Source organism: Plasmopara halstedii (assembly GCF_900000015.1).
Source record: "Plasmopara halstedii genome assembly, contig: Scaffold_1583, whole genome shotgun sequence".
Classification (NCBI taxonomy): domain Eukaryota; phylum Oomycota; class Peronosporomycetes; order Peronosporales; family Peronosporaceae; genus Plasmopara; species Plasmopara halstedii.
The window spans coordinates 127,769-151,613 of NW_020188494.1; the positions used below are offsets into that span (position 1 = coordinate 127,769).

A 23,845-nucleotide genomic window follows, 5' to 3' on the forward strand; every position below is an offset into this window, starting at 1 on the left:
GCAACGGTAGCGCTGACAGCAGTAATGTGCCGTTCTGCTCAGACATTTAGAAAAAACTCAGTATTTCTGGTAGGTATTGACGATGTGTGAAAGAAGGCTGAAGAGCAATGATAATTTTTGGGGGGACGAAGTATTAGCACTATGCTAGAAAGGGTGGACTGACAAAAGGCACCAGAGCATACGACAAATTATAACCTATCGATACAATTCGCACGAGCACACATCACTGCGTACATGCTTACAGGGGATGGGCCGTCACTACACAGCGATAAGTGGTTTATAAGTCTTTGCTTTCCCGAGGTGACCACCCAAACGGTATTGTGTGCCTCGTATAGTATTCTTTACACGACGTCCTCATTATTAGATATAAAGGTGCATTGAGTATCACGTCAGTCAGTGCTATAATATAGCAAGCCTTGGGAGTAGAAATAGTGGGCCAAACGTTCAACGACTTCGCTCTGATAAGGCGGCATTAAGTTCGCGACCCCCTTGCCTGACAATGCTTTAAGCGGTGTACCACATGTTTGTGATGGGCTACACTTAGCCATTACATGGGGGTACCTTCGATATGCATTGTGGAATGTATAAAAGAATATTCCGATGTGGTGGTCCCAAATGCATACATGACATCGTATATGAACTCGCAAACATTCTGTGTGATACAGACTGCTGGCTCCTACTTAGAATCTTTATTGGTGACGAGACCGACATGTCTCTGTTTCTTGAAGTGAGTGACGTAAGCCAGTCACTTCTACTGGATACTTTCCACAAAAGTTGACGTAAGCCAGTCACTTCGACTGACTACTTTCCACAAAAGTTGACGTTTAAGCTATTTAACGTTCAAGCTCCGTACACCCAAGATCTTGTATAGGTTGAAGCTGTGATCCATAAATCACGAACCCAAAATTTTATTAGTAAAACCGCTAGGGTGTTTTGCATGTAGCCCGAAACCATTAATTCATTTGTATTGCAAATTAGCTCATTCGTACCTCAAAAATACGTACTCAGCAAAATTGGGTTACATTTTGAGATATGTGGTGACGCAAAAACGCATGATCTGTATGAATACCACTGGCATGGGACCGAGCAAGGTACCATGAAGTTGACCGCAAAGAGCCCCGCAAATGTACCTCGAACTTGACAAGAGTATAATTCACAGCAAGGAGCCCCCCTCATGAACGGGATAGTTCCTGTTTGCCCCTTTGAGATGGCAAACTTAGCGACAACTGCTTGGGGTAAAGCATTCTATGGAAAAGCCTAAAGGGCCACAGACAACATATCCGGAAGAGAGGCAGAATCGGGCACTTATCGAATTTGCTTTTAATCCCTTGAAGGGCTTCACATCCCGGATCCATCCGACGTGCTTTTTAAAAAGAGTTGTGACAGACCGCAAGATTCTGGCGTAATATACATTATACTTTTGCAATTGTTGGCCAAGCTACAGTAAGCTTAAAACAAAGGCACTGGTTAATCTACAATAGCTTTGTCGTATGCAAGACCCGCCCGCACGCTATGCTTTCAAATGGTATTTCCAAAAAAGGGAGTTCGTAGGAGCAGAGGTCAAACTGTCCTTACAGGCAATTTGAAAATTTAAGCAAATGCACTTGAGCACTACTCACAAGTGCTTTACGCGGATGTTCGCATTGTCTTCGTCGTGCTCTGCAAAGCAATGGACGAATACATCGTTTTCAGAGGGCAGAAACGCTGCTTTCAAATGAGAGTACTTCAACATGTGTGATTGCATATCACTATCCCTGATAAACTGTTGATAATGTCTGTCAAGCATTTTCAAAGCGCAAACAAGGTACAGTCGACTTCTGTTATGCTCCACATCTCGTATAAAATGGCGTATGGGCTTGATCGATGGCTGCACTAAGCTTTTCAAAGGCATATACAGTTTACCTCTTGCGGTCTTTCTGACAAAGAAGTCGGCACCGACTGGGGAGATTTGCTATATCACCAGACCGGCGTCATACCGCGCACGAAAGAGCGTATATAGTACAACTTTAATTCCTTTGTAAGAGTCATTGGAGTGAAACGCAATATTTAATTTCAAGTCCCAAGTCAATCTCATGACGTACTCCCCAATTCGGATAATATACGCGTAGTTGGTCTTCTTATACCACGGCGCAATATTGCTTCCCACTCCTTGCACTCAATGCTCATCGTGTTCCTTAATGGAAGACTAATTCGTGATGGATGTTGAGCTCGGCAATTTCTCCGGTATCAACCGAAACATCTTGTTATCTTCCATGCAACTCTTTGCACATTTTTAACTAAAGATAACAAGGTGATGGCACTTTCTGTCTTAATTAACGAAGGTGGACTTGCGCTTCTAGAATTTGCGGTCGCTCTGCTCAGAAGTCAAGTTTTTTGCTATAAACATATAAAACTTCACATTTGCAGTGGGTACGTCACATAACTGTGTTGCTGCATGGTAAGAAGAATGCTTCGCTCCTAGGTCTAACACTTATACCTGAACTTACTACTTACTCTAAATGCAGGGTGCACCAGCTTATAGCTAAACCAAACGTCTCATTTGAGACACCTCAGTGTACGATCTGATCTTCCAAACCATATTGAATCCGCATATCACTGACGCTTCTGCCTCCCAAGCTTTGCTCAAAACACTCATAAAAAACTTTTACATCAATTGGTAAGTTTTCACGTCCTTATCCGAAGCTATTAGCATTTGATATCCGCGCAAAATAAGAATTTGCTTTCGGAAAGAGTAGGTTCATGACTCATCAAGCTTCACAAGGAAATAGTACGGCGACACCGGTCTCTTTCAGCTTTCAAATTGTCCATGGATCGCCTAATCAAAGCCTTGCTCTTTCTGGTATAAAATTGATGCCAAAACTAGGTATAGGGCGTGACAGCGTTCCACCCTTTCAAAGTCATCGATTTTTCCCTTAAGTTAAAACGTTTGACTCTTTCACTAGAGCCCCGTAGCACAATAATTGGACCCGGATTTGACTCCTTCAATGTCTTAATAGTGTTTCAGTTGTTTCTGACAGCCATACTCCGTACGTGATTGAACGACGCTCTCAAATCTTTCGGGGCTTTCTACGGTTCTATAGAGCGCGGAAACGTAGACGTGGACAACCAACAACCCTGGGCAAAGAGAAGGATCCAAATTAAAGGAGTCGCCTTTTAGCGAGGATTGCTTTTTTAGGCCAGAATTATTGTCCTCCAACTCCGCAAGGCACAATGAAATCCAAGTCTTTTTACGTAGCTCGCCCTGCACCATGGGTTCGTTGGACGACCAGACTTCTCCGCGGGTCACAAAGATTCCTGATTCACTGCAATAGTCGTCGCATTTGAGTGTACCACGGTGCTGATCGATAATTAGATTAAGGCTGTCTTCAATATCTTGATTGGACGCGATACTCTAGGCTAGGTGGTGCGAGCACTGGCGACATGTATCGCTTCAGCATTTATTATGTCAAAATGCTCAGCGGTAATGCACGTAATGGTTCATTCTTGCCCGCGGCTTCTTTGCCGATAGACTGCAAGCTTGACGCACTCGCTCCGTTTGAAATATGACCAAGCCATATTCATATCGACCAAATTTAAACAAAGATTTTTCCATCGTATAACACAGCTGGGCACTTGGCATCAGCTTCATCTCCGTTAGAGCTTACGCAGACGCTTGGTTGAGGAGCTCCAATGAGATCTCATATTTGATGGTGCTCTCATGGCGCATACCCCACATGTAAGCCTTGTTTGGTAAAAACAACTTGATAAGAGCGGTCAATATAATTCAACGAGTTAAGAACACACTTTCACCAACAACAAAAAATATACGGCCATGCTGTCATCATTTTCCCGCAGATTTGACTTCTTTACACCTTACCCAGCCTCTGCACAAGTCGACCACTCCGTGCTCGTTGCCGACGGAATAGGGTGCTACGAGACCCCGCTGCGGGCTAACGACAAATTCGACCGAGAATTAATATTCTCTTGGCCAAAAAAGCCGATTTAACTTGTCTGTAAGTGTTTGCAACAGTCGTAAAGACTTTCTACGAGATCGTTTGTCATTTATTTTACCACGTCTTAATAATGGAGTTTATCGACTCGGTTTATCTAAAGCTACCCCTGCAGTGACAAAGCCCTTATAGACTATGTTTGCGGACCCAGAGCTCAATAAATGAGCGATATGTGATTCCAGGCCTCGCAATTTATCATTTTCAAGCATGTTTGTTCCTGTTGGATCAGCTGCAGTTTGTAAATTGATCGTGTCTATGTGGACTATCCCTGTAACACTAAGGTCTGGCGATACATGCTTACTATGACCATTGGTGAGGTTCGCTCCGAGCTTTGCCAACCTTAAAGAACATGCGTCAGTTTCAAATTTTACTGAATGCTTGACTTCACGAAGTGCAAAGCCAGCATCGATGTCGAGACAGACACTTACCCTCTCTTCTAGTCTATGTCATAAATATCCTTCTTTATGTTCAAGCCTACATAATCGACAACTTTATCGAGTACTGCCTTGTTTAATTTATCACACACAAACTTTTAAGTAACAAATATATAAAAGAACAATACACTCATGGGTGATACTTGCCGTTTCGATGATACTCGCCGTAATCCCCAGTGCTACAAGATGAGCCTCATAGATCTAAAATCATGCTGAAAAGGATTGCGGACTAGATTTCTTACGAAAAGGTTTTGATAAAGATCTCAGTTAGTCGTCATAACAGCCAGAGTGTTATTGTCTCTCGAGTTTAGCAATGCAAAAGGCTTACTGGGCTCCTCGCACAGAAAAAAACTTGACTAGACGAGTCCGCATTATCTAACGCACAGGAAATTGACTTTTGACCACCAAATAAGCTTGGAATTGAATATGACGAGCATCAAAACCTTGTTTTGAACATTTTTATAATTAATAGATAGCTCTAAAACTATGTTTGTTTTCAAATTGTAGTAAATATATCAATTTTTATCAATAAAATAGTAACGAACAGGGGGCATGCCTTATAACTTCTCATCCAGGTTGAAAAGCCCACAGGTCTACATGTATTAAATTTTACAAAATCAAATGATGCAATGGAAGTTCAATTCCCTTCTGCACATGCTACTTCTGTCTCATGTGAGCGAAATTCACATCGAGGCTTTTCTACTAGCTTGTTTATTGTAGGCACCTCAGCAATTCCCCCGGCAAAGGCGCGATCGACACGTCCAATGGCCTACAAGCCATAATCGATGAGGCATTCATTCATTATCCCCGATGAGAATGGTCATGATGACTCTACAAGTCCCGCCTCCATACGTGCGCCTTCAACAAGAGACAAACAAAAACGTTGTTTACAGCCTAATAAAATTTTCTGAGATTGCCGCGGATCAAGGCTTCACCTCACACTGAAACATGTCGCACAATGAAAGCCCGTCTTCTGTAGCGTAGTGTTATGGGGGTCCTGCCTCAAAGTCACAACGACGACACAGATGTTTATTGATGACCAGGCGGAACGCGTGAATCACATTGAGTCTGATGACAATCATCCTCTATTTTGGGGGATGGCCAAGACGTTTTGCGGTCTCGTTGCAAAAGTGCTTCGGAATACGGCTTTTGCGCCGCAAAGACCGGCTGGAGTCATTAATAACCTTTTTGTTTCAATCACATTTGATTCCCTGAAAACATAATCACCACGTTCGACACGTTTAAAGCGATTTCTTCGTCTTTGTCGTCGGGGCATGACCGGATGATCCGACAATTTGCAGCCACTTCCAGTGGTTATGTGTACGAACAAGGACGCAAATAAATATAACTTCAACAGCAAACGCGCTGTCTGTGGTGGTGTCTGTGAGTAAAAGCTAAACCAGGCGCTTCCAAAGACGCTGAAACGGGAGTTTACGTGCATCACATGCGAATCGCCGAGAAGTATCAAACATTGCTTCTTCAGTGCAGGAAGCGGCTATGTTTTATCTCAGCTATTGACATCGTGGTGATAGTCCAGAAACTTGGATCAGCTTGCAATTTCATGCTTCATGAAGGTCGTAGTCGAAGATTCACAGTCTTTCAAATTACGTGTTTCACGACTGCCGTTTAGACGCAACATCAATGCCAAGCAATTCAATCTCAATACGTGATCTCAATGTCTGATGGGATGGATGACAGTTGAACACGCCGAATGAATTCACACGTGCTTACTAATTGTATGTATGTAGCCATCAGGACTTAACGTTTACTGAGCCGTGAACCGGTGCAAGCATAAGAGTCGGTGGAACTCTTTGTAGTATAATACAGTCGTGAATATTAATAAGTTCCATTAATAATTGCAAGTGGGGTGAATTTCTTACAAGTCTATGCCTGTGGGCCGCTTGCCCAATTTGAGAGCGGACTGATCGATCGGATGTTGCTCCGAAAGGGCTTTCTGACGCCACGGTACACCATCTCTTAATAGTCATTTGCGCCTAGAGCTGCAAGCACAGCTAAATCCGTGCCCTCGCTGCGTACCTGCTCTTTTTATGATTGCTTGTGAAAGTGCCACAGAGTACCAAACTCAATAAGTAGAGTCAAGAGAGCGAATACACGTAACTTCACCCCTTTCAATGCTTTGCAAGCTACCTTTAGTGGTGCAAACGTCCAAATAACACGTTTTTCATTTAACTAATCCGTAGATGTCAAGCATAATACAGACCATTACGTAAGCATATATCATCGTCCCTTATTGTTGTAAGCGACCCTGCTTATCTTCACCAACAATTGCCCTCTTAGTCTGTTCGCCTTTGGTATGTGCATGTTGCTTTTGCCAACCTGGCTCATTCGTTGCGTCCGGCACTCAGCTTTACAACACGAGATCTCATCTACAATTCTGCTAAAAATGAAGCCGGGTTGATATCAACAAGTTAAGGCGAATTGACATCCCTTCCTCACCAAGTATCCGTGGCGAAGCTAAAGGATCAGAGAAATTTACATATTCTTTTTCATTGGTCACACTGTTGAGGCCGGTACAGCGGGCCTCAATATTTCAGAGACAAATAAACAAGTAATTCCAGCACTTCGGTCTCCCTGCGTAAAATCTTCAGCGCAATGCCCCATCACTCAATTCTATCTGACTATTTGTTTGCGGATGACCAGCGATGGATATGGATAACCTAGTACCCATTATATTGATGAAGTCTGCCAACATTTCGCTGTAAAGCTTGGTCTCTTTTTGAGAAAATGACCACCAGCAAATTTTTGTCTGCGAAATCTTTGTAGCGAAGCGGATTAGCTGTATACACACCGGTTATGGTCTTGCCGACAACAGCGAGGTGAGTCGTTTCGCTCGGGCAATATACAAACACCTGACAGTCAGTAATACCAGTCGCTTTATTTGAGCGACCATGCATGATGTCTGTAGTGATGGACTGCCAACATTCTGCCGGAAGCGGTAGACTATCCAATGGTGCCGAAGTATTGAGTGATGTTTGACTTTTCAGCAATTATCCATTTAAACGTATTGAACCAACAGTAGAATGTGTCTGATTCAATTAGAAACGCAGTTGCACGTCTGGAAGCGTCACAAACGTATCTGACTTGATATCTTAGCTGCTGGCAACCTGACGAACGTTTGAATGCGTTAACTGTTGCTGACGCGCCGTATGTGCTTTCGCTGCAGCCACCTTATGTAGCATGTGCATCATAAATTATCGCGAAATTGAATGCCTTGTCACCAAACGTTAAAAATCAAATGGATTAGTGCTGTAATACAGCAAGCCATTAAATAAATAGTAAAGGTGCTACTGTGCAACAAAACACCTCGAAATGGTGGTATCTGATCCCAAACCTTGAGCCACTCCGAAGCTTTCAGCGCAACACATGTTGCATTTGACCCGAACGCTGTATTTTTTGCCACATCAATGCGCAACGCCACCATAGTGGCATATAGCAGTTTACGCTCAATCAATTCCAACACCTCATTAAGGCATCACGTCGACGGTGTATTCAGTAGAGAAGGATAGTTACCTTTCCGTTCTCTGTAAAAGATGCGGTGAGGACGTCGCTGTGCGCAAGGACTCCTGCGCTGTATTGGATCACGAACGGCTTCGAATTAAACAGTTATACTTCATAGCAGGAAGTTCCTTGACCCAAACTGAATATTTTTTAATAAAGTGGTGAGGCTCGGACGCAACACGATGAAACGGCTATAATTTTGACATCTTCCAATAGCAATTTCAGCTAATGGCAAAACGACACAGATGACAGGAAGAGGCGTGTTTATCAGGATCGTTCTTCCTATAATCGGGGCTTTCATGCAACTTTCTTCTCCCACAGCATTGAGGACCATCTCTTCCGCTGATTCTTAGCCTTAGTTGAGATCGGCGATTAGTCGCTTTTTCTCTGCACAGCTTACAACATTTGTGCAAGTTGACAACCAGTTCAAGTCATTTCTACAAGTCCATTTTGAATGGAGAGACTGGCAATTCTACAACGGCCTTGATTGATCTTTGCGAGATCTACACACAAATAATGTTCAAAACATTGCGACGTAGAAAGGAAAGATTGTCAGCGCCAAAGGCGCACTTGTATACGTTAACGAACAGCTTTCCCAAGGTGCGTAAACTCGAGTTTGCCCGCAAAAGGAATAATGTGGATATTTATATTCATTATCCCGTCTTCTGTACGACTATGAAAGAACGTACTAGCGAAAGATGGTTGTGCATAAGCACGATGCGCACCAGAGGATTGAATATCGCTGGAGCTAGACAGTGCTTAGGGCCTGATCTGCCACTACTCTGCGCAGTGATAGGGACGTCACCTACATTAAGCTTAATACAAGCACGGACAGTTCGCTACTTAACCTTGACGTTTTGACACAGAAAGTCGACGCAGTGGAAAGATGTATTCTTCCTTGCAAAATATGTTTCGCGCTACACACGGAGATAGGTATATGACATCACACTGCAACATTGATAAGGGTCGCTGTCTTGTGATGCGGTATTTGAAACCAACATCCAGGTCAGATTTATGACACAATCGCCGAATCAGAAGCAACATACTTGGTGGAGATCTTGTCACAATGTCGTGAATCCGTTTCGACAATGAAGGATAACTGCCCCACCTCTTACACTCAGTGTTTTAAATTACGGACTTGTGTATGCTTATTTATAAGTTCGGCTCTTCCTCGGGTACCAACCGTTACAGCTCAGAAACATATTCTTTCTGCAGCTCTTTGCAAAAAACCCTCGGACCAACACTTCAAGATTGGTGAGAGCTTTGCCGGAGGTTATTAATGAAGATTTGCGACACTTAGGTCAACCTCGGTCACTCCTATCACATATAAGTAATTACTCTCACCACGAGCTCTTGGAGCTTCACTGCTAGGCCATCGAGAGGATCGATTATCTTTAATAAGGAGGTTCTGGTACTTCGGACGTGGGACTTATAGTTGCCTATCCCCACCGACCTGGGGATAGAAGACCGTGTCATATGGGCTTTCTTGTTTGTCTTCACCGAATCTGACAAAGAAGCATAGAGCGCTCATACTCGCCTCCACCGACTCTAGTACAAAGGACACCAACTTACCGCTGTAATTAACAATTCTAACAGATATGCACTTTGGGGATCGCGATTTTCCATCGCCATTTTCGTCTCATCTTGCAAGTAAGGCTCGCGGTCGATTCTTCCTTCAGGAGTTTATTTGATGTATACAGCAACATTCATACATATTCTACGCCAAGCTTCCAAAGCCATACCCGCAACAATAGCTCTTCTGCCTTCTAGATTCAAAGCCCCTTTAAGGATAGAGTACATGTACAAATAATAGCATCCAGTTGATTCATGGCATATGGTGTTCCAGCCATGCCGCACCTCGGATGAGATTGTAACTCAAATCCAACTATAAGATGACAAAACGTTGCGCGCTGCCAAGTCCTCATTATTCACAGGAAGTTTAAGAGAATTTTTGGCATATTCCTATGTACAGATCTCGTATCCGTATTCGGCATCTTCAATTTCCTCCATGTACTGTTTACTTTTCTCGAGAATCGCGCATCTGCCTGACAATTTTCTCAGGCCCTGACGGTTTTAAAATTCGGGACAGTATCGTTGATAGTGAATTACCTTTGTGCTGTCAGTTCCATCTCTTCAAGTATATTGCACCGTAATGGGCTAGAAGAGGTACAATAGGGACCACTTCTTTCTTTTGTTAGTAGATCGTCTTGAGTCTACTTGGATTCGCAGAATCTCTACGAGGACTTTGTCGGATGACCCTGCGTGAAAATCCGACCCTTCATAAGGTTGAGCAAAGAAAAGAAAGCACACAAGACGCATAACTGGCGCAGAAGTACCTTGTTGGAATGCAACAGCGTTGATTGATGTCGAGTATAATTCAACTAGTACTCATTATTTCTGTTTAACTTTATATTATTAAAAAAACCTGGCTCGCACCCTATCTCCAAGACTTTTTGTCGACGCAACACATAATCGATGCTAGTAGTGCATGTGATATTCATCAAGTCTTATGATTTTCCGAAAATCACGTCGTCGCTCTTTTATCTGCTAGAAAGTCGACAACTGGAGCAGTTAATTTTGAGATGAATCTTTGATTCAATCTCATTCGAGTCCACAAATGCTCAAATCCGAATTCAGTCCACCGTGAATCTCTTTGTTTTTGAGCTGTGTACGCCTTTTAAGGAACGCTTGAAAGCCATCCATTCCTTGCAAGTCTTCTTTAGTCATTGGATTGCCTTCAAGATTTAATACCTGAACTGTCGAGCCTTCACCTAGCACCTCAGCAGCAATAGACTGTCCTAACGCGTTTTTTGACACCCCAACAAGCGAGTTCCGGCGTGCCGACAGTACTTTTAGCTTACTGCATCTTCCCAAAGTAGCTGGCAATTCCACCAACTTGTTTCCGTCAATGTTAAGCTCTTGCAACTCTTTCAAAGTATCTAAATCCAAGGGAAGAGTTGTTATAGCATTATCTGATACATCCAATTCCTGTAAATGGGCGAGGTCTAGTACACTGCGAGGAATCACACGAAGTTTATTGCCTTTAAGCGATAGCTTGATTAGATTTGGTGGCAGTGCATTGGGAATGTCTTCTAGAAGATTATTATCTAACACCAGCTATGATAAAGCAAACAGATATGATAAGTGAAAAGCTTTAACCAAATGCACTGAACAAAAATTCTACCGTTGTGAGTGCCTCAAGCTTTGACATATCTGGAAGCTCAATCAAAACATTTGAAGATACTTTAAGCGTCTTGAGTGCCAATAGATTATTCAAATGTGTTGGTAGCTTGCTGAGTTTATTACATGTGAGATCCAGAGTGCGTAAACTCGACAACTCCAACAACTCTTGAGGGAGAGTTTTCAGCTTACTATTAGAAAGTGCCAGTACATTTGTGGTCCTCGCAGTCTTAATCTTTTGCTGTTGAACGTTATGATTATTCTTAGGCTTGCTCTTTGCCCTCGTATGAGCCTCCAGTGCCTTGTTCGCCGTATTACCCATATTACTTTATTATACAAGTGCTTAGCAATTACTATTTACTGAAAAGTACTACTCTTCGAATCCAATGATTCTTGAAACATTAATGTCATGATTAGCAGCGAGTCTAGTGACGAGGAGCTCACAACGTTGCACCAAGAAGCTGTGACAACAGTTAAGTCTGTGCGAAAGATCAAGAAGGTCAAGAAATCGATAACTAAGGTTTCAACTGGCGTTACTGAGGTTAGTACGGATCAAAAACGCCCGTTGGAAGAGTCTGAAGACCCGGAACGTGCCCAAAGACTCAAACGTGAAGCGCGTAAAAGACGTAAAGTTGAAGAGAAAAAAGCTAGAGAGGCAGATACGAAGCTTCAAGAGAAGAAGCAATTAGATCATGAGCGAGCTGTTAAGGGACGTGCCTATACATTGAGTATGGCTATCCCTGGCTCCATTCTGGACAATGCTCAGACCAAGGAATTAAAAACATACTTGGCCGGTCAAGTAGCTCGCGCTGCTGTGATATTTCAAGTAGATGAGATTATCGTATTTGATGATCAATTGGGAAACAGTGTCAGCACTGGAGCTCCAAAGAAGCGAGCACAAGATTGTCATGTATTTATGGCTCGGATTCTGCAGTATTTAGAGACCCCACAATATTTGCGCCGTGCATTGTTTCCCATGCACTCGGATTTGAGCTGTGCCGGCTTATTAAATCCATTAGATTGTCCTCATCACCTACGTGCACACGAGTGGAGTGTGTATCGTGAAGGAGTAGTAACAGATCGACCATTAAAAGAGAAAGAAGGCTCGCACGTATATGTTGGACTACAGCGAGAAGTAGTCGTGGACAAACGTATTCAGCCTGGTATACGTGTGACAGTCAAGATTGATGAGGCATCAAAAGAGTTTAAAAAGAAGAGTAAGCATTGAAGATGTTAACATGTTTATAAGTTTGACGCTGATTAGCAAATGTTATTGTAGTGGTAGGTACTTTAGTTTCGTCAGCCGAACCTCGCGAGCAACTTGGCATTTATTGGGGATATACCACACGATTTGCGTCTTCACTGAGCAACGTCTGGACCAACTGTCCATTTCCTGGTGGCTATGATCTTAAAGTGGGTACGTCTGAGCGTGGTAACGTCTCAGTAGATGATCCAGACTTCACATTGCCAACGTTCCGCCACGCACTTGTTGTGTTTGGTGGCGTTGCTGGTATTGAAGAGTGTGTTGACGCGGATGAAACGCTACCAGTGAGTGGTGAGGACTCAAACACACTATTTGACATGTGGGTAAATACTTGTCCAGACCAAGGCAGTCGTACGATTCGGTCCGAAGAAGCGCTGCTTATTTCTCTTGCAGCTCTTCGATCTCATGTCAAACATAGTGGACGAGCGTAAGTAGAAGGAAAGCTGAATGCTCTAGCGCATTCAATACACTTTTTCTATTCGCCATTGCTATCCAAACGTTGGTCGTTTAGTTGATGGACACTTTTTGTAGCAGTGGAACTTGTGCGTACAGGAAATTGATCGATTTTTGCCACAGCAGCACAATTCCTTACATACGGGACAGCCGATTTCAAAGATTTGGTTTCCATGCTCTTCAATCATTTTTTCAGCACACTTTGCACAGAAAATATGTGGACATACTGAACACTGTACATTGTTCTTGCGCAAGTTTCCACATCGATGACATGAAGCGCGATGACGTAACATGTCGACGTATTGACCTTTATAATCTAAATTTCGGGGTTGATTCTCGAAAGATGTGTGTAAAGAGTGTGGAACAGCATTGTCGAGAGTAGTTTGGCCTTGACATCCGAAAGTGTATGAGTCCAGGCCCGTTGGTATGTGTTTGTAGTCTGAATCGCCATATTCTTGCAAATTATGAAACAGTGTGGGCTGCTGAAAACACGGCACATTGGATTGATATGGTTGATTATGCGTCAGATTCTCATCTGGATACTGTTGAAGGTGTTGCGGGCTAGTAGTATAGCTCGGCCAAGTAGACTCCATTGGTGTAGACGAGTTGAGATTACTGTAAGCTGTATAATTGAGATCCCAAGTAGATTGATTCTGATCATTAGAAATAGAAGCAGCAGAGTAGATACAGGTCGCTTCGCTTAGTGGAATTGGAGAGATGTTGACATCATTGTTTACCTCATAAGTCCTTTCCAAGTCTTCGAGACTGCAAGTAGGAACATCAAGAGCTTGCTCCAATTGACTTATGATTGTTTGAGCCTCTTGCTGAGAAGTGGGAATCCATGACATGCCTCTCACTATCTTCAATGACGCAGGTTGCACACTCCACTCTTTCAATCGTGGTAATGCTCGCTGTAGCACTCGACGCTCCAAATCGTTCACTTTTCCATTATTGTTAACTGCTAATTGACGGATGTAGTAACACACTGCCGTCCAGAGCTGCATATTAGAATCCACTGCTAGCCAAGTAGACGTTGTATCCTTCAAGGTATCGTGTTGCATTTCCAGTAGCACAATTTCCATCTGTGCTTCCAATGCTGCAGTGCATGCAAAATACCCAAAAAATAATGAACAGCTTTCCATTTCTCCAGCATAGCGAGCAAACATCCATCCAGCTGGTATTAACAGTGAATGACCGGTACGTACAACACATTTGATACATTTATTTACTTGTTCAGGTAAAAACAGCGTAACAAAGTCTGAATTTTTTCTCCACTTTCGATATGCTTCAAAATTAACTGACGTTGGTGGAATTAAAAACACCCATAGCTCACCTGATGACACAGAAAGCCATGTCGATTGACCACTTGGGACAATAATAAAGTCCAGATACGCATTCCTTTCAAGAAATGCAGCAAATATGTTGGAAGTAGCATCTTCTTTTGAATTGTTTTCGTGTATTTTTGACATGATCAACTTCTGCCAATCCACCTGTGTGACAGCAAGAGGTGGTGCGACTTGACATTGAATAGGCAGATTGTACAATTGAAATTCGACATTGATCAAAAGAGCATCATGTTCATTGGACTTGGACAGAATCGTTTGCCACATTGGTGCAGTCAAATGATAGTTTGACTGTGTCGCCACGTCAATGGCTCGTAATTCTCGATTTTGTGTCAATAAATTGGTGATAATCGTTTTATCAAGTACTGGAAATGGTTCATTTAATCCTGCAGCTTGATAATTGTTACCTGTTATAAGCACAGGCTCATCAAGAGCATTTCGATACAAAAAACAAGGTCGAACATCTTGACTTGAGACGACGTGTACTCCAGATCGAGCGTATATAGCTGTGCTTAATAATTGACGAAATTCTCGCGAACTCTTTACATGTCGAAGTTGTAAAGGTGTCGATGATTCATTGCTGCTTAAATGTATTGGTAACGGTGTAAAGGGCATTGAATGAAGGTCAAACGAGGTAGTTTCGAGGGATGCTAGAAAGAAGTAGAACATATTGTCAGAAAAGAGATAAACTGCTTTGATAAAATCAAGCGCGTACAATATTTAACCACTTCATGACCATGATGCTGACACTCAATACAAGCAAACTTAGCAATTAGCAGTGCATCTTGTTCACTTACTTGAGCGCAATCACCATGTAGCCAACGACTGCAGTAGTAACATTCGATCAGAAAGGCAGATGAGCGTGAAGTGACGTGCTGACCGCATATGTTGCAGCCCATCGTATTGGAAAGCATTGCTATTTCTTTAATAACTTGCACTCAAGACGGTAAATTATAGAGTGAATTACAGACAGTCTAGTAAGTGTAGCCAGGGAGGGTCTAGATCCAACAATATATATGATAGAGGCACATCTAGCGAGGAGATAACAAGAATCTGAGTAGGATACAGGTACTTCTGGACTGCCTCTGCATCTTTGTTTGTACATGTGTCTTTTTAAATGAATTGATGAAATACAGGTCGTGGGTATTATCATAATTCAGTAAACTAAAGTTAGTTGGGTGAAATTTGACAAAGCAAATGTACTTCATTATGAGAATTCACTTGTTTGTGTGTCGAAACGAAAGGGCATTAAAACAAAGCGTTTCATATCCCTCCGGGATAGGGGCATTCATGCAACTCTAAGAAAAATTACATGACGAATATATGAATTATAAAATGTCATGAAATTTAATATTGTATTACCAGTAACTCATGATAAGGTTAAAAGAACTTGAAAAATCTTGATAAATGGAAAGGACGTTTTGCTGAAAATTTCGCTGACATGCCGTCGTTAATTGTAGCTAATTGCACGTCCTTACTATAAGATGACGACAAGATGATGCTTGGACTCATGCAAGAAATCTGCACTTTTAATTACTTTTGAAAACCTGAAACAGTTTCTTCACTTGATTCTTCCTTCTATCATTCATGATAATTGTACCTTAGTATTTGTCTAATCTTGATAGGTCGCTACGACAGTGTAACGACTTGAGTCGAATATAATACAAAGTCGATTGTTCACGGACGGAACGAGCAGCATTATGATCATTGGGACTGGCAGTGGGCATCACCGCGTGTCGCCAGAGGTGTCGATGAAAAATCCGGATGCTACACTGACACCTAAACTTCCAACAAACGTTGCGAATTCTAAAAAAGGGCATTTAATGAACGGACCAACGCGCAAGTTCCCGTTCGAAAGGACGTTGACACCCGCTCAAGCCGCTCGAAATGCAGCCTACAAACGCGCTGTGCTAAGTTTGCTGGAATCGAAATGGTTTACTGTCATGATGCTCATTGTAACACTCTATGCTTTATTTGGAGATGACATTCGATTGTCGTTGTTTTCACTGCCAGCAGACAATGGATTTTATACCCTCGCTTCAATCTGTCTCGTGCTCTTTTCGTTCGAGTTTATAGCATCATGTTATGCTAAACCAGGCTATATCATGAGTTTTTACTTTTTACTCGATCTCATTGCCACGTTCTCCGTTCTACCAGATATTGGATGGATTTGGAATGAAATTATCGGGACAAACACGAGCTCGTCTGCAATTAAAGCTAGTAAGGCAACGAAAGCTGGTAGTAAAGCTGGACGAATTGTACGAGTTGTGCGAGCTGTGCGACTCTTTCGGGTGGTTAAGATTCTTAAGTGGAAAAACAGTTCCACTACAGAACCATTAGAACAATTACAAGAGAGCAAAGTTGGAAGTAAAATGGGTGAAGTGACAGTGCAGCGTGTTGTGGTCTTAGTGCTCTTTCTGATTATGCTTTTACCGGTATTTGATGGAGGATATACTCAGGTAGAATATCGCTATCAAGATTATGGGTTACGCATTATTCATATGCTCGTATCTTCGGGTATGTCGAAAGGAAGTATTGATAGCTCTACAGAGTATGCACGTCTTCTCTCGGGCTATGTGCAAGATGCAGGCATGCTTTTATATATTCAAATGACTAATGTCACGAATGAAAAGCTTTTGGCTGATATTGCATCAATTCGCTTTCAAGAATCTCCGAGTCTCCCACGTAATTTAAGTGTAAACCCAGTCAATTCTTGGTCAGCTTCAAACATGCTTGCAAGTTACTCTGCTGTCACTGATTTATATCGAGATGTTGAGATCAATATTGTTAAAACATATGGATGTTTCAACAAAAAGTTTGTCGCAATTGATTCCGCAGATGTTTCAAGTGCTTGTATGAGTATTGCCATCTTCGACATTGCGTCTACAAGTGCCTCCTCTGCTTCTTACAATATTTTAAAAACATGCTTTATCATTGTTGTACTTGTGGCTGCGTCAACTTCATTTATTCGTACGGCTCGCATCCTCGTGCTAGACCCAATCGAACGAATGATGGACGTTGTCAAAAAATTAGCTGCAAACCCACTTGCAAGCGTACAAACATCCAGGAATGATGCTTTGATTCGTAAAAATGCCAATGAACAAGGATTTGAGACTGCACTACTTGAGCTGACATTGTCAAAAGTTGGTCGTCTCATGCAGGTTGGTTTTGGAGCTGCTGGTGCCGATATTATTGGCAAAAATATGGGCTCGGGTGATCTCGATCCGATGCTTCCGGGCAAAAAGATCACTGCCATTTACGGATTTTGTGATATTCGCCAATTTACAGACACGACCGAATGTTTGCAGGAAGAAGTTATGGTGTATGTCAATAAATTAGGCGACATTATGCACACAGGTACTCACCATTATTATGGCATGGCAAACAAGAACGTGGGAGATGCTTTTTTACTATCATGGAAACTTTGCGATGGTGAAATGGCTTGCTTTTCACGGTTCACTGATACACCAACGGAAATAGATCGTCAACAAGTAAATCAATCGATTTTGTGTCCTCCAAATCTAGGTGCAGGCACAAAACCACGTCGTATTACACCCACAGAAATGGCTGATAGTGCACTTACTGCATTTATCAAATGCATGATTGATCTGGATAATGCAAACACGAAAGGTTCATTAACCGAATATTTGACAAGAGATGTCGTAGTTAAGCGATTTGGTCCAAATTTTCGCATCAAAATGGGGTTTGGCATGCACGTAGGTTGGGCTGTCGAAGGTGCTATAGGATCACGTTTCAAAATTGATGCCACATATATTTCTCCTCATGTTGAAATGGCAGATCGATTGGAAGCTGGGTCTAAGATGTTTATGACTCCAATTAATATCTCCCATTGGTTTGCTGCATTAATTTCACCTGCAGCTCGACGTCTGTTACGTAAGATGGATCAAATTAGTATCCGAGGGGTCGATACACCTCTTACCGTCTACACATTTGATGTCACTGTGATGAAACCTGGGTTTGGTACGCCTAAAATTGATTCGGTAACAGGATGTCAACTTCCTGTAGATTTTGAGAACGATCCCGAGTATCTGGAAATTCGAAAAGGCCTGGAACCAGCGTTTTTGGAAGCAGCCGCTAGCGCAGTAGAATCATATTTAAGTGGAGATTGGTCAAAAGCACGACAATATCTCACAACCGCTCAACAAATCCGACCACAGGACGGTCCTTGCAAATATCTCATGGAAGTGCTGAAGGAATACAACTATGAAACACCACGAGATTGGAAAGGATATCGATTTGTTGCAGGATACTAAACAATGAATTTATAATGTTGATTGATCGAAACATGTAAAACGTAATTCGCATCGACACTGTCCTACTCGAAGTGCATATAGGTGCAGGTAAATGTCGAGCCAATGTTTAAACGAACAGGTCATGTTTCTCGCGGTACACCTACTTCACGAAATGAGTTTCTGAAATTCTTGTTATTATCTGAAAGTACAATAAACCAATAGTCCTGAACTGTTTTCGATACCTGTTAGGTCATCACCTCATCGTTAAACTTCCGTAGCGAGGATAGGTGCGTTAAACTAGTGCATTTAGTCGCATCAGAATGATTTATGTAGCTTAAAGAAGGATGCAGTGTACACCGATTTAACAAAGTTTGGATGATACAGTGGCTACGTAAAGGAGATAGTTATTCGTTAAGCTGATTGTTAGCACGAGAGCGTAAAAGTCTGGAAATCAGATCAGCAAGGGTTGCGTTGTTGTTAGCATATGTGTTGTATGTAGACATATGATACATTTTGGAGCAGGAATTTAGTTAAAGATGTTCATTTGTCAGAGCATATGAAAAGAATCTACAAATATATCTATATCTTTGCATCGAGATCTCACGATGTCTTGATAATGTAAGTAAATTGGTTACGATAAAATTAGTTCAACAGTCCACAGTCCACCCTTTGGTTTTTCATGGCGTCCGTGGTGCCACTACCTCTCGATATCGACGACTTACCGTCTGAAACACTTACAGAAGTCCCGAATGTATTCGCAAACTCTCAAGAGGTCCAACGTTCCATTAAACGAGCAGGTCAAGCACTTATTAATGCTTTTGATCTCTCGTCCTTTTCGTCAGAATGTCAAGGTGCAGTTGCTACGATGGCGGCATCGGGTCATGCTCTTGAATTACGATTTTCAGATGAGATCAAAACTGCTGGTGGACTTACCGTTTTGTCTCAACACTGTACATTAAGGCACTTGGCTGATGTTCGTATAGCAATAGCTGACTGTGCCACTGCCACGAAATTTTCGCCGCCTGTTGTCGAGTTACTATCGCTTTGGTCGGTTGTACATACATCTGTGACCGATGTACTCACTCAAGTCACATTGCTGTCAGCTCCAATCTTTAATAATGGCTCCGAAATACTGCAAACTCTTGAACATGGTGAAGAAAATGCGAAAGCGATCGGCAAGTTCTTGGCTACTGCACTCACTTCCTCGGATCTATTAGCTTTAACTTCGGATCACGAATTAATTCATGCTCTTCATCATCTTGTCGAAACGGGGCAGCCAATAGCAGACGATATTGTTCTTAAATATCATCAACACATGGCTAACATTCGCAAACTTCTATCCGACCACGACTGGAACATATTTCAATCACATTGTTTGAAGCCATTGAATTTATCTTTGCTAGCAATTGATTCAACAATAGTTGAACAAGCAAAGGAGGTCACAACTTTAATCATAAAGACATCAAATGATGTTTTTGACTCGCCATACACAAAGTTGATTGTTACTCAAGGCTTCGCTAGTCTTGACGAAGTTTTCAGTCAAAATCGAGATGTTGTCGATGCAGCATTGGAAACAATTCGAAACGGGGGTACCTCAACTTTTGGTGTAGTTGCAACATGCTTAAGTCGTTCTGGATTTCCTTCTCTTCTTCGCGTTGAGATAGTGCGGGATTTCTTTCAAACCGTCAGTCTTTTCTTTGCTGGACTGTACGTTTCAGTACTCGATTCCTTTAATCAATACCAATTCGCAAGCAAAATGAACAGTTTTCTAGACACTTTACATTCTTTGTACGATGTCATGGCAATTAACTTAGTGGCTTTAATTGAAAGGACATCACAAAGCCGAGCGTGGATAGCTGAAGTAGCTGTTTGGATTCTACTCGCTGCTATTACAATTGTTTACGGAAGTTTTCTGTGGTTTGCATTCTCTGGTCGTCATTTGCATCGTCGAGCGGACGAAGTGCGTCAAGGGCATGAAGCTTTAACATGGGCGCTACTCGCTGAGAAGCAAAAGATGCGAGTCCGAATCTTTACGATTATCATTACCGCGTGTCTAACAGTCTATTTACCTTTAACAAGACTTTGTTTTGATATTGTCATTGCAGCAGCGACTACGCATTCAAATGATGACAAGAATCAAGGAATAAATGCTTCAAAACTGCTTCTCTCTCGATTCCAACATGATCCTGCGTGGCCAGTTTTTGTGGTGATAGCCATTCTCTTACTCATAACGTTCACGATTCCACTTCCATATCTACTTATCCGAGCTATTGCAGAGAATCGACCAACGGGATCTCTTGAAAATCCACTTGTTACATATGATTTGGACGGAGAAATGGTTCCGTTCGACGATAAAGTGTACGCACGTCTTGTATCTCGTGATCCAAGTCAACTTCGATGTCCTTATCGCTCTTTATATGCTGGATTTGAACAACGCTGGAGCTACTACAAAGTGTTGCAGCTTATTGTGAAGCTCGCACTTGCTTTTGGAATTGCACTGACAACAAATTCAGATGTTCAAATCCGTGGTATCATATCGTGTTCGATCTACTCAACTGTTGTTGTAATTTCTGGATATGGGACCCCATTTACTGATCCTTTAAATAATGTGATGGAAATTAGTGGTAAGGTAACTGCTTTAATCACTTGTGTGGGTGGAGTTATCGTGGCTTTTATTAAAACGGACCAAAAACTACTTCAATTTATTACGGTGTTTGTTAGCGTGGTACACATACTCAACTTAATTGTTATGTTGCTTGTTCTTCTTCTTGGGATGAACGGGTTTCGACTGATAATCAAAAATCTACTTGGGTGGATAACCTTTAGTGATCCATCCCGCGGACTTGAAGATGTTTCTGCAAAGAGTATTTTACCTCGCTGGGATATTGATAAACAAGTTAAATATCGCGTGTGGCAGGCCTTCTGGCGTTCATTATTTCTCACAATGACGCAAAATACTACAATCAAACCTGGTGAAGTTACTGTTGTACAGCGATTGGAGACATTGGAACAAGCAGTTGTTGCATCAGGAATTCAACGAGTGAGATTACATTGGCATGGAGATGAAGATTCGTATATTTCGAAGCTTCGTTTGGTAGCACGTGCAGCATTAGAAGGGGTGGATGTGTTTTGGGATGACGCTACTGGAGCTCGAGATGGAATTCTGGATTCCAAGTCATGTTTTGGAAAAATGTACGTCCGTCCGTATCCGTTTCACTGCATCATGGTATACGACGATTCGAAAGACGAAACTATCATTCGAGATGAAGCAGATAGTTTTGGACACTCAACGTTGGCGAAGTTTTTATCGCTCAATTTTAGTTCTCGAATTTTAGCGAAACGAGCGTTAAGACAAAAACTTCGCGTGCTTAGTACAAAAGCTACAGCTGTCAACTTTCCATTCACTAGACAAGAACAAGTAACTGTTGACGATGGTACTATAACGAGAACTGATTCCGAAGGAAATACGCACACAGAGACCCGTTACTCCACCGTAACTTTTACGTGTAGCTATACATGTGGTGTACTTCACGTAACTACAAGAGGTGATAATAGCAAGCGAATAATGGCTGAAGGGTTTGATGTCACCATGTCGTATCGCGATGGACGTGGAGATGCTGTGGCTCCACATACGAAAAAGGTTCATCATCTCGAGAATCGAGTAGCAATTATGGGTATGGATCATATCGGTCTCACTTATACAATGGAAGAAAGTGAGCAACTTCAAATGATTTTCGAACAAACGAGAGATGTTTGGATTCCGGGTGTCATTGAATTACAAAAGCATTATCAAGACTATCGAAACGGATTAGATCGTAAACACTCACAAGCGAACTCGACACTGAGCGATGCGTTCTGGTTTTTTGTCTACAATAATCCCCATATTTCTCGCCAGGAGCTTCAGAATCATTTTACAAACCGCGAAGGAAATCCTCGCCTTCAATCACTCGTTAAGACCCACGAAAGCTCGCTTGATTCGCTTTATTTGCGAATGAAATATATCTATTCTCACCCTGCAGTCACGTTTTGGTTTGTATTCTGGGAAGATGTATACGCTCGGAACGGAAACATGAAACGAATTAAAGCGTTCAAAGCAGATTTTGATCCTAATCAAACTACAGCGATTTGCTATCATGTTATGCAACGTCCTGATCTCGAAGTTTGGTTGAAGAAGCGGCATTTACTTGGAAAGCGACGATTCTTTCATACGCATTTACTTGATCGGCTTTTCATTGAAATGGATAATCGTCTGGCAAGTAATTAAGAGTGCTCATTTCAGAGATCTTTGAAAGTTAAAAGTCGATGAAAACATGATTATCTAGATTATCTACACGATACAAGAGTCTAACAGATGCTGGCAACCATACAACGTGGCTTCAGCTGAACGTTGAAACTCATAACATTTCAGGATTTCTTATGCAATAGCTCGAAGGTAGTCCTGAGTGCCTCCCAACGAACAAAACGAGTAGAGGGTTATCAACTTAGATGACAATCTCCAATGGGGAATAGGCAACCGATGACGTGTACCCTTTTGAGGCTTGGGCAACGACTGGTGCAGATGTATGTTCAGAATCGGATATTGGGTAATCAGGTGGGGACGTGAATTCAGTTGAAGGAGACGGACTGCCGGGAGCAGTCGTGGAAATGGATGTTCCTTGCGAAGCGGGTGTCATCTCCGACGCGTCGGTCGGGGTATACATAGACTTAGAAGTGGACGTGCTTTCCGGAGTGTCAGTAAATGGAGGAGGTGCTGTTGGAATGGACGATTCAGGAATAATTGTCGATGACATCGGAGCGGGCGTTATGATGGGCGCATCAGTCAGGGTATACGTAGACTCAGGAGTGGACGGGCTTCCAGAAGTCGAGGTGGATATGGGAGCTGCAGTCGAAGGAAACGTCGATGGTTCTGAAGTAGGCGTGGCTTCTGTCGAAGGCGACGAGCTGTCAGGAGCAATCGTCGGAGTGGACGGAGTTGATGTTTCTTCCTGAGCGGGTGTAGTCTCGGGAGCGTCGGTAGGAACATACGTAGACTCAGGAGTGGACGTGCTTTCAGGAGTTAAGGTGGACTGTGGAGCTGCTGTTGGGCTGGACGTCGATTGAGGAGCGATCGTCGATGGTTCCGGAGCAGTCGTGGTTTCGGTCGAAGGAGACGAGCTGTCAGGAGCAATCGTCGGAGTGGACGGAGTTGATGTTTCTTCCTGAGCGGGTGTAGTCTCGGGAGCGTCGGTAGGAACATACGTAGACTCAGGAGTGGACGTGCTTTCAGGAGTTAAGGTGGACTGGGGAGCTGCTGTTGGGCTGGATGTCGATTGAGGAGCGATCGTCGATGGTTCCGGAGCAGTCGTGGTTTGCGTCGAAGGAGACGAGCTGTCAGGAGCAATCGTCGGAGTGGACGGAGTTGATGTTTCTT

At 42.6% G+C, this 23,845-nt stretch overlaps 7 protein-coding genes across 7 annotated transcripts; 5 read left to right on the forward strand and 2 right to left on the reverse strand.

The window, feature by feature from the left end:
- Positions 1-2,293: 2,293 nt before the first annotated feature.
- Positions 2,294-2,565, forward strand: PHALS_01620 (uncharacterized protein; the record flags this gene model as incomplete). Its single annotated transcript, XM_024716047.1, has 2 exons — positions 2,294-2,409; positions 2,505-2,565. 2 exons carry the CDS (start codon positions 2,294-2,296, stop codon positions 2,563-2,565), a joined length of 177 nt encoding a protein of 58 aa, XP_024581684.1.
- Positions 2,566-5,448: 2,883 nt separating this feature from the next.
- PHALS_01621 (uncharacterized protein) lies at positions 5,449-6,053 on the forward strand (the record flags this gene model as incomplete). Its single annotated transcript, XM_024716048.1, has 2 exons — positions 5,449-5,553; positions 5,961-6,053. The coding sequence occupies 2 exons, from the start codon at positions 5,449-5,451 to the stop codon at positions 6,051-6,053; spliced, it is 198 nt and encodes a 65-aa protein (XP_024581685.1).
- Positions 6,054-10,543: 4,490 nt separating this feature from the next.
- PHALS_01622 (FOG: Leucine rich repeat) lies at positions 10,544-11,444 on the reverse strand (the record flags this gene model as incomplete). Its single annotated transcript, XM_024716049.1, has 2 exons — positions 10,544-11,059; positions 11,127-11,444. 2 exons carry the CDS (start codon positions 11,442-11,444, stop codon positions 10,544-10,546), a joined length of 834 nt encoding a protein of 277 aa, XP_024581686.1.
- Positions 11,445-11,531: 87 nt separating this feature from the next.
- Positions 11,532-12,817, forward strand: PHALS_01623 (Uncharacterized conserved protein; the record flags this gene model as incomplete). Its single annotated transcript, XM_024716050.1, has 2 exons — positions 11,532-12,339; positions 12,402-12,817. 2 exons carry the CDS (start codon positions 11,532-11,534, stop codon positions 12,815-12,817), a joined length of 1,224 nt encoding a protein of 407 aa, XP_024581687.1.
- Positions 12,818-12,874: 57 nt separating this feature from the next.
- Positions 12,875-15,096, reverse strand: PHALS_01624 (phd-finger protein; the record flags this gene model as incomplete). The annotated part of the gene is made up of 2 exons (XM_024716051.1): positions 12,875-14,832; positions 14,898-15,096. 2 exons carry the CDS (start codon positions 15,094-15,096, stop codon positions 12,875-12,877), a joined length of 2,157 nt encoding a protein of 718 aa, XP_024581688.1.
- Positions 15,097-15,882: 786 nt separating this feature from the next.
- On the forward strand, positions 15,883-18,456 carry PHALS_01625 (voltage-gated ion channel superfamily; the record flags this gene model as incomplete). The annotated part of the gene is made up of 1 exon (XM_024716052.1): positions 15,883-18,456. The coding sequence occupies one exon, from the start codon at positions 15,883-15,885 to the stop codon at positions 18,454-18,456; it is 2,574 nt and encodes an 857-aa protein (XP_024581689.1).
- Positions 18,457-19,114: 658 nt separating this feature from the next.
- On the forward strand, positions 19,115-23,424 carry PHALS_01626 (uncharacterized protein; the record flags this gene model as incomplete). The annotated part of the gene is made up of 2 exons (XM_024716053.1): positions 19,115-22,691; positions 23,027-23,424. 2 exons carry the CDS (start codon positions 19,115-19,117, stop codon positions 23,422-23,424), a joined length of 3,975 nt encoding a protein of 1,324 aa, XP_024581690.1.
- Between the last annotated feature and the right edge of the window lie 421 nt (positions 23,425-23,845).